Source organism: Sturnus vulgaris, chromosome 10, assembly GCF_052056855.1.
Source record: "Sturnus vulgaris isolate bStuVul1 chromosome 10, bStuVul1.hap1, whole genome shotgun sequence".
NCBI lineage: Eukaryota > Metazoa > Chordata > Aves > Passeriformes > Sturnidae > Sturnus > Sturnus vulgaris.
The window spans coordinates 1682017-1699666 of NC_142252.1; the positions used below are offsets into that span (position 1 = coordinate 1682017).

Consider the following 17650-nt stretch of genomic DNA (forward strand, 5'->3'; position numbering starts at 1 on the left):
ACTGGGCAGTTGCTGAACCAAAAAGAAACTGTGGGACTTGCTTCCAGCACTGTGGAACCAGGGAGCTTTTCACAGTTTTCTTGAAATGTGCAGTTCCACTCCAGAATTCTCCTGTTGGAAATGCTTGTCACAAAGTCCTCTGCAGCGGGATCTTTAGCAAGAGTGTTTGTCTAAAGCTGACAACAGCAAATGCCAATTAGAAAAAGCTCTTCACAACGTATATTTTTTATGAATAGCATATTTTAACCAAATGTGCTTCAGACAGCACAGGCAAACTTCCCAGGCATGTTTCAACAGTGACTTGTGCCAGTTCTGCTCTTGCTGCTCCAGTCTCTAGGTTATCAAGCTGCTGTTGCCCTTCATAACGAAGTGGACTGGGAATATGGTATGAATCTAACATCTGGAAATTGGACTTGGCGAAATGTGGTGCTTTTTTCTTGTCTATCACTTTGTACATGCAGATCGTGGATGACTTTTGCTCAGTGACTTTGCAGAGGCTCTTGTCCAAAAGTGCAAGGCAAGCTGAAGACTGTCTGCAGAGCCAACTGTCTGTCTCATTTGGCCACCACCTGACCTCTGGAGGTGGGCTTGGGATGGATTTGGGCAGGATTTGACTTTAGGGAATGTCAGCCGAGCTTGTGCTTGTTAAATTTAATTTTGAAGGCATGTTCTTAGGCTGGAAAATATAATTACGCAGCATCTGGTCCTCCACAGTACATGTTCTATAGCAACAAAAGTTATCTTCAGGACCTATTTGCAGCTCCCTGCTGGTGCCAGGGATGCTGTGTGCTGACTGAAACATGCTTTGGTTAAGGGCAGGTGCTGTGTGGGAAACTTCCCCAGGGTTGTTGTTGGATCTCCTGGGGTAATTCCCACAACCAAAGCACAGGGAAAGGAGTGATCGTTGTGCTTCCCGTGGAGCCTGCATCCCACAGCATCAGGCTTTGCAGGTGGGATGCCAGAAGGCTGACTGTGCCCCAGACATCTGCTCCTAGCACCCTTTGCAGATGTCAGGTGGGGTGAAGGCACATGCAGGTGATGTGAAGGTGCCTTGCTGTGCATCGGGGTGGTGGCAGCAGCCTCCTTTGTCACAGGGGCATGAAGGGCTGTGCTTCCCCACTAGACTCAACCCGTGCCATGAGAAATCCAGAGCACTCTCTTCCTCCCATTTCTTGTGCTCCTGGCAGACAGAATCCCCCAGTGCTCCTGCAGCCCCTTGTGCTGGAGGGCAGCTGCAGAAACCTGTGCCTGGCCACGTTTGCCCCTATTTAACCCTGGGTTTTCACCCTTCCCAGCCTCCCATGGAGGAGGAGGTGCTACCCCTTGGTGTGATCCAGCACACAGAGACCCTCACTCTGGACACACGAGGTTGAACAGGTGTGTGTGCACAGCAGTGGCAGGTGGGAGCAGCAGAAAGGCTCTGGGTGTGCACATGTTCTCAATAAAGAGGTTTCATTTACCCCCATGTGGGAAAGAGAACAAATGCTGCTGTACCATACAGTGCTTCTGAGTTATAAAGTTTTGCTACAAAGCTGAGCACATAAACAAATATTGTGAGGACAGAAAGTGGTGACTGCTGGGAATGGTAATGTGAAATATCAAAGGAGTTCATTTATGTTGATAAACTAGTTGATATTCTAGGACGCTTTTTCTCATGTTGATAAAGTGTCAATCTTAGCGAGGAACTTTGCTATTGATGACCTTTCATGTAAAGTTGCAAGGCAGAAAGCAAAGATAAACAACTTGAACAATACAATTAAGGCAAACCCAGAATTCAGTCAATGGGAGGCATCAGTTTTAAGTAAATCATCCCATGGAAACAGAGCTATTTGAAAATGCAGTGGCATCGCTTACAGTACAGTGGGCAATTAGTTTTAATTAACTTCAAATTCTGACACATAGTTTAAAAATCAGCTCTTCTGAGTGCCCAGCTAGAAAAGAGAAAGTTTCTAGCATTTTGTTCTGCTAGAAAAAGCTATTACAAATATTATAATGATGCTATTCACACTTCTATTATAAATTTTATGTGGTATTTTAAATTTTTAATGAAATAGTACTTTTGGAAGATGATCTTTTTCCATACCATAAGCCTTTGAATAAGGGCACTATTTTCTAAGAAGAATAAATCGAAGTTTTAGAAGCAGCTTTGAATTCAATAACAACGTCTGTTCATGAAGTCCAACATGTTGTGATCTGTACCTGTCAGGGAGGAACCAGTCAGGAGCTCTTGTAAGGTTATCAGAAATTATAGGCAGCCAACATGTTGTGATCTGTAGCTGTCAGGGAGGAAAAAGCCAGCAGTTCTTGTGAGGTTATCAGAAATCGTAGGCAGCTTTTGATGCATATTTGAAAGTTAAATTCAGCACTTTGAGTGTGATGTGTGTCTGTCACTATGGAAGCCCCAAGTACAAATTTTGTGGGAGGTGAGGAGGTGGCTGATGTGCATTACAGCTGCTCAGAGAAGCGTGAATGTCCTGTCACAGCCTGAGTCCCTCTTCCCTGTGCATCCAGTCTGACTTTAAATATGACACTTATTTCCATCATTAGTATTTTGAAGTAAGTGAAACCAGACCTAGATACTTCTGCTGGTGTTATGCAGCCTTTACTCCTTGAGTAATCTTCTTGATTTCCCTTGGGCTGTGAGGCAGCTTCTCACATGAGAAAGTTCAGAACCTTCTTGCTTGTCCCAGTTAAATTAATTTGTATGCTGAGCCATGCAGGTGAGAGCAAAGAGTATATTCATTTTCTCAGCTGCTTGGTGACCAGGATGCTTGAGGAAGAATTCAGACAGAAAGAGCTGGTATTCCTGAGATGGGAAGGCTGATAGCACGCAGTCACCTTCCCGTGGTGTTCCTCTTGGATTGTATCACACATCAGCCCTGGGAGCTGCTGGGTTTTGAGTCAATAAAATCTGTGCCTTTTCCTCCTTTACATTTCCAGTGAGATTTTGAGATAACTATTTCTCAGGGCATTTTTTTTTTTTTTTAAATGACCAAAAAGCTGCTGTTCTGGGAGTTTAGGCTGATGTTCTCAGCTCACAGCAGTCTCGGGGGGCCAGGATGGGGCTTGGAAGAGATCTAGAGAGGGAGAAGTCTGATATGCTGTACATGGTGTAATCTCTAAATAAGCACAGCAGGTCTGATCTCTGCCACAGGAGATAAGTCAAGGACTGAAGGATTTTTGGTCTGATACAAAATAATTGTCATCTCACTGTTGAAACGCTGGAAAAAGATGAAAAAGTGGAAGTATCTTCAGCATTGTCTATAAGATGTTTTAACTAGTGGCTGTTTTGACTAGCTGGGCTGTCACATCAATTGTATTTCTTCCATAGATCTTTGGTTGGTGGTCTAATAATTTTTTTCAAAATTAGTGTTATGGTAAAGTTAATGGCTGTGCTTTTCAGGTATTTCCATGGGTTTTTTTCAGGGGGAAAAAACGTACCACAGGCACTTCTAAAGTGTGCATTTCAATAGGTCTGGTAAAGTGAAAAATATCCCTGAAATAATGAGGCAGCACAGGAATACTGCATTCTGACCATCAAAAAGGTCTGCACACATTTTTTTCTGTGTGGAGTACATGCAGCATGGAAACAATTCATGGTGTGGCAGCATGATCATTCTCTTTGTGCTCTTTGGGAGGGAAGGAGAAGGAAATGGGATCTCTAAACAAAAAAAAACCAAAAAACAATGGTAGGCATAGACTGGTAATTTTTGTAATAGTTTCATAGTGTTCATCATTTAACAGAGTGAGAAGATTTTGAGTAAAATCACCAGAAATATATTTCTAGCAGTGCTTTTTAGTCCTGGCATATTTATGAATATTTCATGCATGACTTTTTTGCTATATTTAAAATTTCATACTCAGCTTTAAAGTTTGATCTGACTTGAAATAGTCTTCAGAAAATAAATTTAACTTTCTTAAGAGAAGAAACACCAGAAAATTATAAAACGCTGAAAAAGGAAACTAGTCTTAATTACAGATGGAGGATTTTACACTTCTTTTGAGGCTGATTAAGTTGTTTGATAAATGAAAATCAGCACGTCATTTGGGCTTATCCCAATGACATAAATAAGTTCCTTAATTTTGCTTCTGTCCACTGAGTTTGTCAGGTGCTTCAATGAAAGATGTACCTTGAAGAACTGGACCTCCAAAGATAAAATAAGGCTGTAAAGACTGGATTGCTGGCTTTCCTGGCATGGCTGAGACACAAACAGCAAGGCTTTCCTCTGCAAGCCAAATTGGCAAGGGCAGACCTCGTGCCCATTAAGTCCCATTGGTGGAAAGTCCAGTTGGAGATGAGCTTATATTAAACATAAGGGAATTAGTCCAGCTTCCATTTAAATCACTGGCAAAGCTCCAGCTATATTCAACCAGAGAGGGGCTGAGGCAGCAGGCACACAAAACCCTGCTTCTAAGCCTGATCCCAGCTTTTCTTACACATCCAAAGCTCATGCTGAGTACTGTGGTCACTTTAGCAGGATTAGGCTGAGTGGATTGTTTGGGCAGATTTATGTGGCCATTCATTGTAAGAAGTACTGATACAGTTCTCAGTGATGTACAGTTGATAAATATTCATTTGTTAAAAGACAAGACACCTGTTGACAAGGTAAACTGCGATTGTTCCAAGCAAATTGCTCGAGTGTGGCAGAATGTCATGTGCAATAATTGGCCGAACAGCTCCTGTGTTATGTGTAGCCCTGTTCCAGCAGAGCACTCAGGCCAGCGTTTGCCATGAAGCACCTGCCCACCTCCACCAGAGGCAGCGAGGCTGCCCTGCACTGTGTGCTTTGGAGAAATGGGGCTGCATTCCTCGGAGCCCACTGTATCATGGCTGTGCTGGGTGCTCCCAGTCCTCTGGGAAGCCAAACACGACACCAGGTTTGAGGATCCCTTTGTAGGGGCACACACCTGAAGCCACTGTCACTTTTCACCTGCTGGGTTTAAGCAGCAATCTTGGGTGCTCAGTGGTGCCAGAGGTGCTCTTTGTCGGCTGAGCAGTGTCAGGAGGTGTGACAGGTAAGTGTCACCCCCGGGCTGCAAGGGCCAGCGTTTACCCGTGGACTGTGTGCATGCTCATCACCTGGGGCTGCTCAGGTGGTAACAACTATCTCAGTGTTATGGATATAATCAGGATATATTCCACACCTAAGCAGTGTGTGGAAGATCTAGGTTTTTTTTTCTTTTGGAAGAGGGAGGAAAAAAAAATTAAATTCCAGCCTGAAAAATGTAACATGCCATCTTTATTTAATGTTTCTCAATGTCGATATCCCAAAATCAGGAGAAATGAATGTTTCCTTATGTAATGAAGTAACTAGTGCTACCTGTATGGACATCCCAGTTCACTGAGTTTTCTGCTGGGCACAAGAATAATTCTGGTTCCTTAGCAGGATTTTGAGGAGAGGAGGGGAACTGGAGATGATGTAATGGACTGTCCTCTGTTAACAATATGAGGACCAATTAAAAAGTACAAATAAGTGACATAACTTAAAAAGACAGGTGGTGAAAAGAATACCCATCATATAAAGATGAGGCACTAAAATCATGTTAGACAAGAACTAGGGATTTGAATTTGCCACCCACTGAAAACAATAGCAAAAACTCCACTGAATTAAATGCCTCAAGCCCTCGCACAGGACTGATTGGATGCTATTCATAGAATAATGTATATGCCAAATAATGCTGTTATTTGTCAAGTAAATTATTTGTTAGATCCATCATCCTGCCATTTCTTTTCTGGCAGAACTCCCACTGAAGTCAATGGGGGTATTGTCTGAATAAAGTATTTTAGGATTGGGCCTGAGGTTAAACAAAATGCCAGTGGGGGCAACTTGTTAATCTTCCTTGGGTTCATAAACCCACATATTGTACAATGGTTTGGCAGCTGGGTACTCTGCCTTATGATGCTAATTTATTCTGTCACTGATGCTGATTATTCCCTCATCTCTTTTTAATCTACCTGTTGCCACTTCGATTTGTTAATATGTGTGTGTAACTTCAGCCTTGCTGACTATATAACCTGCCTCGGTGTCTGTGGGCTCTGGATTTCTTGGGGGTCAGCCCTTTGGTATGCTGGCTTGTTCCATCATGTTCTGGTTCTTGTGTGACCTTGGAAAACTGCAGGATGAGCCAGGGACTGCAGCTCTGAACCCGGTGAGCAGAAGTCTTTCAAGGTGACTTGTTCTCTACTTTTGAATTAAGAAGCCTGATTATATGGCTGGTCTGTTCTTCCAGTTTGTTTTTTCTTTTAGTTTACGAGTTAAATGGTTTAGTTTACGAGCTAAAACATCAAATTCTTTGGGGTTTTTATTCTCAAAAAAAAAAAAAAAAAAGAAGGGGAAAATTAATCTCTTGTTGTCTTGATAGGAACACATTTAATACAAGTAAATTGCTTAAAGGATTTACGCTTTTAGCTATTAAAATACAACTCGGGCAACTTCAGCACTTGAGCTCAGCCTCTCATTACTACCTATGGGAACGTATAATGGTTAAATTAGCTGCAGGTGGGCTCCCCCGCTGCTCCAGAAGCACATTAGAAGCATCTTGAGGGTTGCAAGTAACCTTCAAGAAATCAGACATAAGAGCCTCGAACAATAGTCATTCTTGTACCTGGTAACGTGCTCCATATGCCTGAGAGGTGCTGTGCAAATGGGACTCTTTGTGGGAGACTGCTTGGGTCTGGCTTCTCTGGAAATTGAATGTTTTTGTGAAATGGAAAATGTTTCATAGGTGTTGAGCATAGTTCTGTGCTCAAAGGGGTGGTAAAGCAGTTGACACCGCGGCTTGCTGAGCGCAGTGAAAAGATCGCAGAGCACCTCCCGAAGGTGGTGTGATCCCCAGGAGGGGGCTATGCCCCCCGGCCACATAGAACTGCTGCTTTTGGTACAAACGGACAATTTATATCTGCATTTGGTGTATAAGGATGTGTTTCCGGGGGTAAAGTTTCTATTCTCTGCAGGGACTGTTGGCTGGAGTTAACACTTGTCTCACCAAGACCTTTCCGTGTGATCTGCTGGGGATTTCAGGATGGAAGCAGACCGCGAATGAGTGCGCAACCTGCAGTGCTTGTGGGTTTCGTACCTCCTGCTCTGCTTGCTCCCTGTACCTGTTCTCACCGACCCAGCGCCACAGCGCGCATCTCCCGTGCCCGGCACTGCCCGGCACCGCAGCGATGCCCGCGGCAAACTTGAGCGCCCGAAAGGGCTGCGGCTCTGCCCGGGCCGGCCCTGCCCCCGCTGCGCTCGGGGGGTGGCGGCGCCCCTCGGGCCCCGCTGCGAGGGGCGGGGAGGGGCGGCGGCGGCCGCTCCCGCCGAGGAGGAGCGCGGACGGCGGGCGGGGGCAGCGCTGCCGCCGCCGGGACCGGCTGAGGGCCCGCGGCCGCGGCCGTGGCCGGGGTGCGAGATGGCCGCCGGCGGGAGCCGCGCCGTCCTGGGGCTGTGGCTGCTGGCGGCGGGGCTGTGCGGCGCGGTGGCGGCGGGCAGGTCCCCCAGCTGCCACGAAGTGCGGACGGCGTTCCAGCTGCGGCAGATCGGGCCCCTCAAGCTGGTCCCCGACGTGCCCACGGCCGGTCAGTACCGAGCCACCCGCGGGTGGCCGCGCCGCGACGGGAGGGTGGCGGGGTCCCGGGGTCCCGCCGTGCCCGCGCTCCGCTCCTCTGCCCGCCCCGGCTCCGTCCGCCAGCGCGGCTTCCCTCGGGCTCGGGCAGGGCAGCGGAGCGCCCCGGGCACGGCGCTGCCTGACAGAAGCCAGCCTTTGCCAGGAAAGGGGAGCGGTGGCTCCTGCGCTTTCGCCTTGTGCAGGTGTCGCTTGCCGGTCCCCACCGCGGGCAGCGGGGTTTCCATCGCCGCGGCTGGGAGCGCTGCGATCCTTGCGGAGTGCCTGGGGCAGGGTGTTCCTCACGGGAACGGTCCCTGTGGCAGAAGCCGGATAGTTCGGCAGGCTTGTTCTGCTGGCCAGATGTGGGGTCCTCACACGGGTGGCGAATTCACTGCAAGTTGTGACTCGGGAAGAGTCATCTTGCAGATGAATTGGGGAGCGCTGTCACAAGGAAAGGCAGAGGTGACACCTTGGAGCGATCCAGCCAACAGAACTTGGCTTTTGCTTAGTTAAGCAGTAAGTCTGCAGCACTTGTGAAAGTTGATGAGCAGAGCGTTGTTTCGTTTTGCCTTTTCGGAGTTCGGGAACAATGCCTGACAGCACTGAACGGGGAAAGCAGCACATATAATAAGAATAGACTTTTTAAATAGCGTATTCTACAGCTAACCTAGTAAGGGGATGAAGCACTTTATATTAAACTCTCGTGAATGTATCATGTATCTAGATAATGAAGTCACATTCCTCACTTTTACATGTTTTCCAGTCTAAACAATTCAGTGAGTCTGTTTAAAGAGAGTCTCTTTTTATTCCAATGTCCGTAAACACTATCTCCTAACATAATTTGTAGCTACCTTACTGCAATTGACTATAGGTGTGGTACAAGTTGCAATTTGGGCTATTTTTTTTTTTTTTTTTTTTTTTTTTTTTTTTTTTTTGAGAGCAGTTTAATTCAAAGCCTGTGGAGTTTGATGGAAAGATTTCTTCTCTCAGATGAGTTTTGGATATGTTTTCTGGCACGGGTTTCTGTCTCAGGGATTAAATTTGATAGGCCATTGGGCTGATCTCTTGTGGCTGTAATCGATTGCAGAGTGCTGGTGATCTTCACTTTGCATGAGGTAGTTGAGATAACACAGGGGTGTAGAGTTACCTGTGGAGGAGGAATCATTTGTCATTTTCTGGCAAGAAGAGATTTGCAGGAATGGCGTTTTGAAGCTTGGTATTACTGTTCTGTGCTGATAGAGGCATCAGATGGAGGTTGTTTTGGAGAGCTAAAAGAGAGGCAAAACAAGGCTTTTCATCCATTTTGATGGATGCTTAACTCTCTCTTGAGCTCTTCCTGGAAGAAGTTCCTCCAACTTTAAATTGATGGATTTATATTAGCTGTAAAGCACTGGTGCTGTAGAGGAAACTTTCTCAAACAGCTTTCAGAAGGAAGGTGTGGGTCCCGTGAGGCTGAAGAGAATCCCAGAATCATGGAATGGTCTGGGTTGGGAGCGACCTTAAAGCTCATTGAGTTCCAGCCCTCCTGCTGTGGACAGGTTTCATTGTCTTCTGTCCTATCCAGCTTCCCTGTTGGATAACAAGCTCTCAGAAAAGACATGGCGAGAGAGAAGGTGAGGAAGGGTAATATGCTCTTAAATTTGAGCTTGTAAAGGTTTCCTTTGAAGAGGGTTGAAGCAGAGCTGAGGAAAAGTGGTGCATATTGATCTTCCCAGTGCGTTCAGTATCACTCGGCTCCACCAAAGCTTGTGTGCTTTAATGATCCCTTGCTGGGCAGTAATGCCTCCTGTCTTGTGCCCTCTTTTCATTAAATACTGAAGTGTTTCCCAGCACTTTCATGGGCAGCTGTTATCAGCGAATATATCTTAATATACACACATTTCTCCTGACATTGAGACTCGTTTTATTATGCATTTTAATGGCACACAAACGTTGAAGCACATCTCCTGGAGATGCTGGTTGTCAGATAAAGTAGAAGAATGGTGGGCAGCTGGGGTGACACGGGAGCAGTGTGCTTGGCTGAACTGAGCCCTGAGTGAAATGCCAGCAGTTTCCTGCTCACTTCTGCTCCTGTGGGCCAGACCTGCCCTGCCCTGGGGTGCTCCTCAGTCACCTGCATGTTGGTTTTGGCTTCTTTTCACTAAAAAATGGAACTTTTGCAGTCCTGTTGTCTGTGCATTAGATATTTTCAGTCATCAAAGTGTTGAAAGCCCTTGGCTTATCTCAAGCCAGTCTTTGTAGGCTAATACAACAAATCTGGCAGAGGTTAAAGTCTTAATGATTATTAGGTTCTTAGACCCTTCAGGAAAACCAGCAGCTCAGTCAGAGAGGCCCATCCCAGTGCCCAGGGAGGGACTGACAGACAGACAGCTGTAAACTTTCTGTCTCCTCTTATAGATGGTGCCCATTTCACGTGTAATCAAATGAAATACTTGCGAGAATTAGCCTACACCCTCGTGTGGCATTAGCTGTGGTTGCAGCGCTGAAGCTGTCAGCTGGTGGGTGTGGGATGCAGCAGTGGATCCTGGATATCGCTCCTAGGGATTGGGGGGCTGGGAGCTGCTTCCCTGTGCTCACCTGCTCTGGAGCCAGGTGGTGGCATTGCTGAGTGGGTGGGACAGGGCTGTCAGCGTGGCCTCAAGTGACGTGGGAAGTTTGGGCAGGATCTGCCAGCTCCTGGATAAAATGTAGTGGCAAGGGAAGGAGGAAGACTCCTAAGGAAAGCAAAAAAAAGGCTTTTGCTTTAAAGGTGTGATGTGAGTCTGGCAGCAACTTGCCTGAAAATCATCACCTGAATGAGCCCTTAGAGATGAGCAGGGGTTTTCTTGTCGGTTTCTCTTCCCCCAAAAGGCATGGGGTATTTTTCTACTCTGAAGTTTAGTGCGTTGATGAGTGCAGGACTAAGGACATTTTTGGATATGGGATGGATAAGACATCCAAACTGCAGGCATTTTTAAACAGCACGTCTCCTTGGTCTGTGTGTAAGACTCCCTTCTCCTCTGGTGGAATCTGCACTTCTCTCTGGTACCCTGCTTTTTTGGAACAAATGGAATATTTCAAGGGTGATTTGCTGCAAATAGCAAAGATTGGTCAGGTAAAGGTACTCCTGCCTGGGCTGTGATCCAGAGGAAGGGTTTTTTGTGCCTTCCCCAGACTGAGAAATGAGGTAATGTGTCCCCGATCGTGTACTTTGATTATCACAGACTGAGCTGGGATGTTTTCGTAGGAGCTCCTGGGTTGACATTTTGATGAGAGAGGATTCTAAGCTGTCTCCAAGGGTGAGGGGCTGGGTTAATCCTGCCAAGGGGGACTAAGCTTTTGGTTCCAGGGAGTCTGGATAGCTCCAACCTGACGCGTGCTGCCCCTTGTGGAATGGCTCCCGGGCGGGGGCTGCGCTGGCCGTGCCCTGCGAGCCCTGGGTTGGGTTACAGCCTCCCCTGCCTCCTGGCACGGGTTCCGGACACTCCCGGCTTTTTCTGGGACCTGGAGCCTGCCTGTCACTGCTTTCCAGCTTCTCAGGAGGAGAACTGAGTGAACCCAGCCGAAGGCTGTGATGTGACCACGTTCAGGCAATGGATTGTAGCAGAACCAGAATAAAAGTCCTCGTGCGATTCCTTCGGTGATCGTGTAACCACGAGAACGTCCTACTCGTTCACATATGCTCAGTTCTCCCTCTGGCTTGTTGACTAGTGTTTGAGCATGCAAAAACCCCAGTCTGTAAACATATGGTAAGGAGAGAGAGGAGAACTGGGCTGATTTTTGGGAAGCATGGAAAATATGTCATTTGTGCAAGAGTTTTAGGGACTCTTTACCTTATAAATAATCATCTTGTAGAAAACTACCAAAGGGACGAATAGCTTTTTCTTGTTGTACTCCTGGTTTACAAAGAGTGCAGAAGATGCTCAGGAACTAGCTTCCAAAGGGCAGGTTTTGTTCTATTAAAAGCTGCTTTATTCTCCTGTCATCCTGCACCTTAAATCAGCAGGAGTGTTCATTACTGTGTATATATTGAATATCCCATTGTAGAGCTGGACATGCATTTAATTTTTTACATTAAAACTGTTTCACTTTTTGAATAATGACAGACAAGTCCTAGATTCCCCCCAGAAGCCCCGTGCTGCACGTGGTGCATGAATTAGACTGGATCTCATCCCACCTCAATCTGTGGCACAGCTCCCATGTGTGTTGAGAAAGGAGCATGAATAGATCCCTAATTTGTGTATGTCTATTAAATTGCCCATTTTCTTATGAAATGGGTCACGCAGCACTTTTATTTTCCTGTGGTTTTTTTGTTACTGCTCAGCTTTTCTGCCTCCCTAATGAGAAGACCTTTCCCCTGGTAAAGGTGTAGTGCAGGAAGGCATTTTGCTCAGAGTGATGTTCTGTCAGTGTCTGCTGTGGGTCACAGGAGACAGGGATTTGCTGTAATGGCTCTGGGAAGATCTTGCCCCGTTGGAATGAGAGGCTCAAATCCTCGGGTGTGAGCTGCAGTTTGTGCTCGGGTGTTGTGTCCACCTGCTCGTGTGGGACTGCCTTCAGTAGGGTGGGTGAAGAGGAAGCATTGCTGGAGGAGCACAGATCTGTTTATGCACAGGAACTACACAGTGTGGTTAAGATTGTAAAAAGGCACCAAAAAATATTCCTATTTCTTTTTGAAACAAACCTGATTGTTATCCAAGTTTGAAATATCCTTGGCATTACCTTGCAGCTTGGTACAGTGGAAGGTGTTTTTCCTGTTACACCTTGTATTTGCTTATTTATGAACACACAGGATTCTTGGGGATTTATATCACAAAGGGGGTGAGAGACCTTTTGGAGGGGGTGGGCCTGTCCAATGTGAGATAGATTCTGTTCCCATCTTTGTTCCTGTCTGAATAGCCCAGAGCAGTTGTGCCTCAGTTTCCCTGTCTATATCATGGTATATTACTATGAGCAACTTTACTGCTGAAGACCCACCATGAAAGGGTGGTAGATTGCAGCCAGAAAAAATACCACTGAGCTATAGCTTCACTTCTTCAGGCTGACCTTCACTGACTCCTTTCCTTAGGTGAGGGAAGAGGCTGGAAGTTAGGTTGGTTCCTGAACTGGAAGCTGAACCTGAAAGCTGTCCTTCCTTCCTGCAGCCTCTGAGCAGTCAGGGGCTGTGGGCTGTGCTTGCTCAAATTGCTGCTCTAAGCAGAAGCAAAGCTTTGCTTTTGCAGCCTGCAGCTCCTCTGGAGTAAGAATCCTTCCTTCATTAATCTTTTCAGGATTTTATAGCACTCTTCAGCTCAGATTGTCACCAGAAGTGCTAACCTGGGGCTGGTGATGACTCTGGGTACAGGCAAGGTCTCACCAGCAGTAACATCTTTTTTCCCCTTCTTTTCCCGTGTCTTAAAAATCTGTTTGACACAGGACCAGCTGCCCCCTCTGTAATGGCCTCTTGGGAGTAATCTATAGGCAGAAAAAATGTGTTTAAACTTACTTAATGCCTCATAAAGATGGAATTGCCGTTCCACTGCCAGATGGAAACCTGTAGTTTTCATATCCATGAGCCCCAAAAAACATTGTCCTTGGTGACTTGCATGAGCATTTGGTCCAGGTGAGAAGAAAAATGACTTAGTTACTCAGATCAGCCTTTCCTGTAAATGTCTTGGGAAGGTGTCCAAGAGTCAGCAGAGAAGCTTCTCTCCCCCAGCACACAATCTTCGTGTCAGACTGAGTCAAGTATTGCTACAATTCACATGGTCTATTCATTCTCTGAGAAATCTCTGCTGAAAAGACTATGTAATGATTTTTATTTTTAATGGTCAGCTTAAGATCTGGTGATTCTGGAATTGAACTGGACCTCAGGATGGAAAACAAGCTTAGTAGGAAATGGTTCATCCTAAAATACTGGTGACTCCCAAGAGCTGCCTCTGGAATACCTTATGTGCCACTGTAGTTTTGCTACCAGATTGTTATCAGAAAATAATAGAAAAATAATGTTCCTACACCCCTGTGCCAGGTCTGAACAGACAGTTCTTAACCAAAGGGCAGTACTAATGAAAAGGCACTAATGTGATAAGTGGAAACAAAGTTGGCAAGGTAATCGCTGTAAAAGTCAATAAAAGAAATATATCAAAATAACTAAGAGCTTTTATAAGGATTAATAATGAAAAATGTCATAGCCTGAGGATTTGTTAAAAACAAGGATATGTGTAAAATGCACCTTGGGTGGTAAAATGGTTTTGTTTTTAAATGGTATAAAACTAGAGCTAGAGCTCCAAATACTGTAAAGTCTTTGTAATTGAATCTTTGTCCCATGAAAGCATAAAATGGCACGATAAAGAGGCATATGTTGAGTAATAGTTCCAATGCATACTCATCACATACCAGTTTAGAGCATAGCTTTTGCTTCTAGGGGAAAATACAAATTTTGATGGATCAGAGTCAATTCCCAGACAGCAGCCAGGCCTGTGACAAAATTTGTATGGAGTGTATCAATCTGTTGATTAGGTATCAGTATTTAAGATGATAGATTCCTCCTCATATCCATGAAAGGTATTTGCTTTGTTCACATACAAGGAACTTCTGAGCAGCACCAATGGATGAAATAAAGCATCTAGCTAATATTTAATGATTTCTCCTAGGGATAGAATAAGATAGGGAGGCAAGCCTGTTCAAATCTTCTGCTGAGCAGTTAGCATTCAGTGTTTTTAGGCAGTATATTATTTGGTGGCAAAACACAAAATATTTCTGCACAGTATCTTCTGTTTAGATGCACAGAAATAAGCAGAGCCACAAGCTAAGAGCTGGGTGCACAGGATTCCATAGCACAGGCTGAGGAGGACAAGGATTTTCCCCATTGGAGTCCTTCCTGAGCCAGGGTGATGTGGGGATCAGGTGTGCTGGGGACTGAGCCAGGTCTGGACAGGGAAGTGCCTGTGCTATGTGTGGAGTAGCCATAGCAGGACTGTGCCAGCCTGCTCTGACACTATTTTATCCCTGCATTTTGTCCCTTACAACTGCTAAATATGTTTTATGGCAATGCTGATGATGACACAATGAGGCCTTTGTGTCTGAGCTGCTGTAGCAGCACTGCTCTGTCAGACCACCCTAGAGGAGAACCTAAAGACCCCCTTTGCCTCCCTGTTTCAGGATGAAATGAAGCTCAGGTGGCTTTGCTGGTTCTGTGCTGAGTCCAGCACTCTGGTGGTGTCTGAGGGCAGGTGAAGCTCCATAGCTTAGTGAATTGGCACCCAGAGCATCCCTCTGGGCCAGCAGTGGTCACCTGTCCAAGGTGCTGCCCAAAGGCTGACCCTGGCAGTCTGACAGATGAATTTTATGGATTGCTTGCCTGCCCTGGACCCTCCTGGGGCTCAGTGCCATTGTACCACACCAAGCAGCTCAGCAGTGTTACACAAATGATTTATGATGGAGCAGTCACAACCTTGCCTTTTCTTATGGATGCACACTATGCATACACTTCCAGGAAAATAAATCTATCCATTTTAGTCTTTTCAGTACATCAGTTTTAAAGGAGGGTTATTAATTACCTTCTTAGTGTCTTCATACATGCATGATTAATGAGTAAAGTTTTAACTTGTGGAATTTCACAGCACAAGCTGGAAGAATTCAGAAGGAAATTAAGACAATGGAGGAATTTTGAGTATCATAGATGATACCCTTACATTTATTTTGTAGACTCAGAAGTCTCAGGAGAGTATCATTGTTACATATCCTCAGGTTCTGTCTTGCATTTTGATAGCTAAAATGTAGGAGTAAAGAGCAAGTGTAGCCAGGCAATTGCATAAGAACTTCAGACCTGTAGAGGACAAAATTATTCCCCTAGAAGTTGTCTTTCCATTCTCTTCTTTTGAAATGTAGTTCTCAGCCTACTTTTTGTGATTCTGTGCTGTATTCTGCCTTTCTCTGCTCTTTCTGAGTGTCTGTTAATACTGATGGCCAGCATATGTGTCCTTAGATTATATATATAGATTATTTTGGTCTTCTGATGACTGTGCCTGCTTCCTGGGGTCATGGTCTTTGGCTCTGCAGAGCTCTTCCATCACATGGTGGATGTGGCAGGGTTCTGGAGCCCATCCTCCTGCCAGGAGCTCCTTGTGACAAAGAGCCCCTGCCCAGAGCACTGTCACCTCCTTTAAAAACCAACGAGACAAGTTTCAGAGGGCTGCACTTGCAGACCTGACAGTATCAGATAGGTCATGGTAGCTTTGTTTGGCAGCTAGTTAAATTGGATAGTTGGGCACATCCCTAGATGTTAATGGTTAAATGTATTCATTGTTCCAACAAGGCCCCTATTCATAAGGGGACTATTCTGTGCTCGTTATGCATGCATAATTCCCATTAATGCTCCTGGGGGTTAAGGGTGTATAGTGAGGGGGGAAATGAAGCTGATGTTGACACATCCATGTTTGCACTCAGAGAAGAGGTTTTGTAACACGGGAGAAATTGATTGTGTTTCCACAGGTCCCTTAACTTTAAGGAAAACTTTCAATCTTTGCTTTAAAGAGGGAGTGAAAATAGGGGAGAAAGTCACACATGCATAAGCACCTACTTCCTTGGGAGCCCTGCTTCATCAATGATCAGAGATACTACACCAGTGCCATTATTGTAGAAGCTTTTGAAAGTAGCAAAGTGCTTGGAAATTCAGGGCTCTTATTTAGGTATCCAAACGATGACTTCGAATTTAACTTCTGGCAAAAAAAACCTTTTGCAAACTTTTGACTCAGCATTAATCAGGGTGATGAGATTTTCTGATTTATTATACAATATGGATGTTTCCATAGAAAACCTTCAGATTAAGATTCCTCACTCTTAGGTGCACATCAAAGTCGTGTAAAAGCCATAAAGAAGCTCAGCATTGCCTAAGAAAGCCTTTCAAGTTCCAGCAAGTGCTTGAACTACTGAAGGTTTTGAAGTGCTCTAATCTCTGACATGGGTGACGTGCTAGGCTAGCACTTTTTTGTTTTGTCACAAATCATCCATGCACATAGTGCAAAGGGACCCTGACAAAGTCATTTTACTTTTGAAAAGGGCTGCTTTTTTCCCCTACCATTATGTCTCCCATTCACATCTACATGTTTGCTTCCACTTTGTTCAGGTCTAAGTAGCAGGGCATTTGCATAGTCTTCCCTTTGTTCTCGGTAAATATGGAGTAAAATGAGCAAGATCCGTGCTGTGAAATTAAAGCTCTACTCTTGAGAGATCTTAAGGGCTAAATCCTCACAAAAGGTACAGCAACGTAGTGCCAAAGGAGCTGGTGTCCAGGAGCAGCTTGCTCTGGGTGTTTGTGCTAGGAAATGTGAATAAAGGGAGACTAATCTGTTGAAAACTGGATGTAATTAGAAAAATACACTGCTGAGAGCTGCTGAAAGATTAGAATAACAGAAAATAGTACTCAAAGAGACCTGAAGTGATCATCTGGTCCATTCCCTCTACTTGTGGCCAGAATAAACTGTTTAAATCAGTGAGAGAAGATCACAGCCTTTTTTGTCTGTTTGTTCCAGTGCTTAATTACCCTACTAATGCAAAACCTTACTCTTCCTTGCTAAAATACAGCATTATCCTATTCCTAGGACTTTCCTCTTCACAGTAACACTTATGTGACAACTGGTCTGGTTTGTTGTGCTCTAAAACAGTGCTCTGTGTTTTTGCACTGGTCCCAGAGAAATAAGCTTGTTGGTGTAAATGAATCTAAACTAAATTTTGGATCCCATGCACCTTGAATGAATGAAGTGAATTCCAGATGTGGTAACTCATTAAGGATTATAACTTGGTGTTTGAGTCCTAAGAGCAGGTTTCTTCTCCCTTTATATGTTGGAGAATTGTGAAGAAGAGCAAACATAGAGTGTGGGGATATCAGATCCAATGATCAGGAAGGCAAAATAACAAATTCACAGATTTACCACGTAGTGGTGGATGGGAGCATGCAGAAAAAGCAGTTTCCAAGTGATCAGACTTTGAGCAGCAGATGAGTTGCAAGGCTGCCAGTGGGAAACTGCACTGGTGTAGTAAGGCAGTGTGGAGATACCTGAATTCATGTGGAGCATTTGCTCCTAACTTAAATACAATA

General features: G+C 45.2%; 1 protein-coding gene across 1 annotated transcript in view; it reads left to right on the plus strand.

Annotated features, from left to right (window-relative positions):
• The first annotated feature begins 7368 nt into the window (after positions 1-7368).
• LOC106849591 (glypican-5-like) overlaps positions 7369-17650 on the plus strand; it is a 322712-nt gene continuing 312430 nt past the window's right edge. The window contains exon 1 of the mRNA XM_014870294.2: positions 7369-7564. Coding sequence (XP_014725780.2) covers positions 7399-7564 — 166 coding nt within the window. The 5' untranslated portion in view covers positions 7369-7398. The remainder of the gene's footprint in view (positions 7565-17650) is intronic.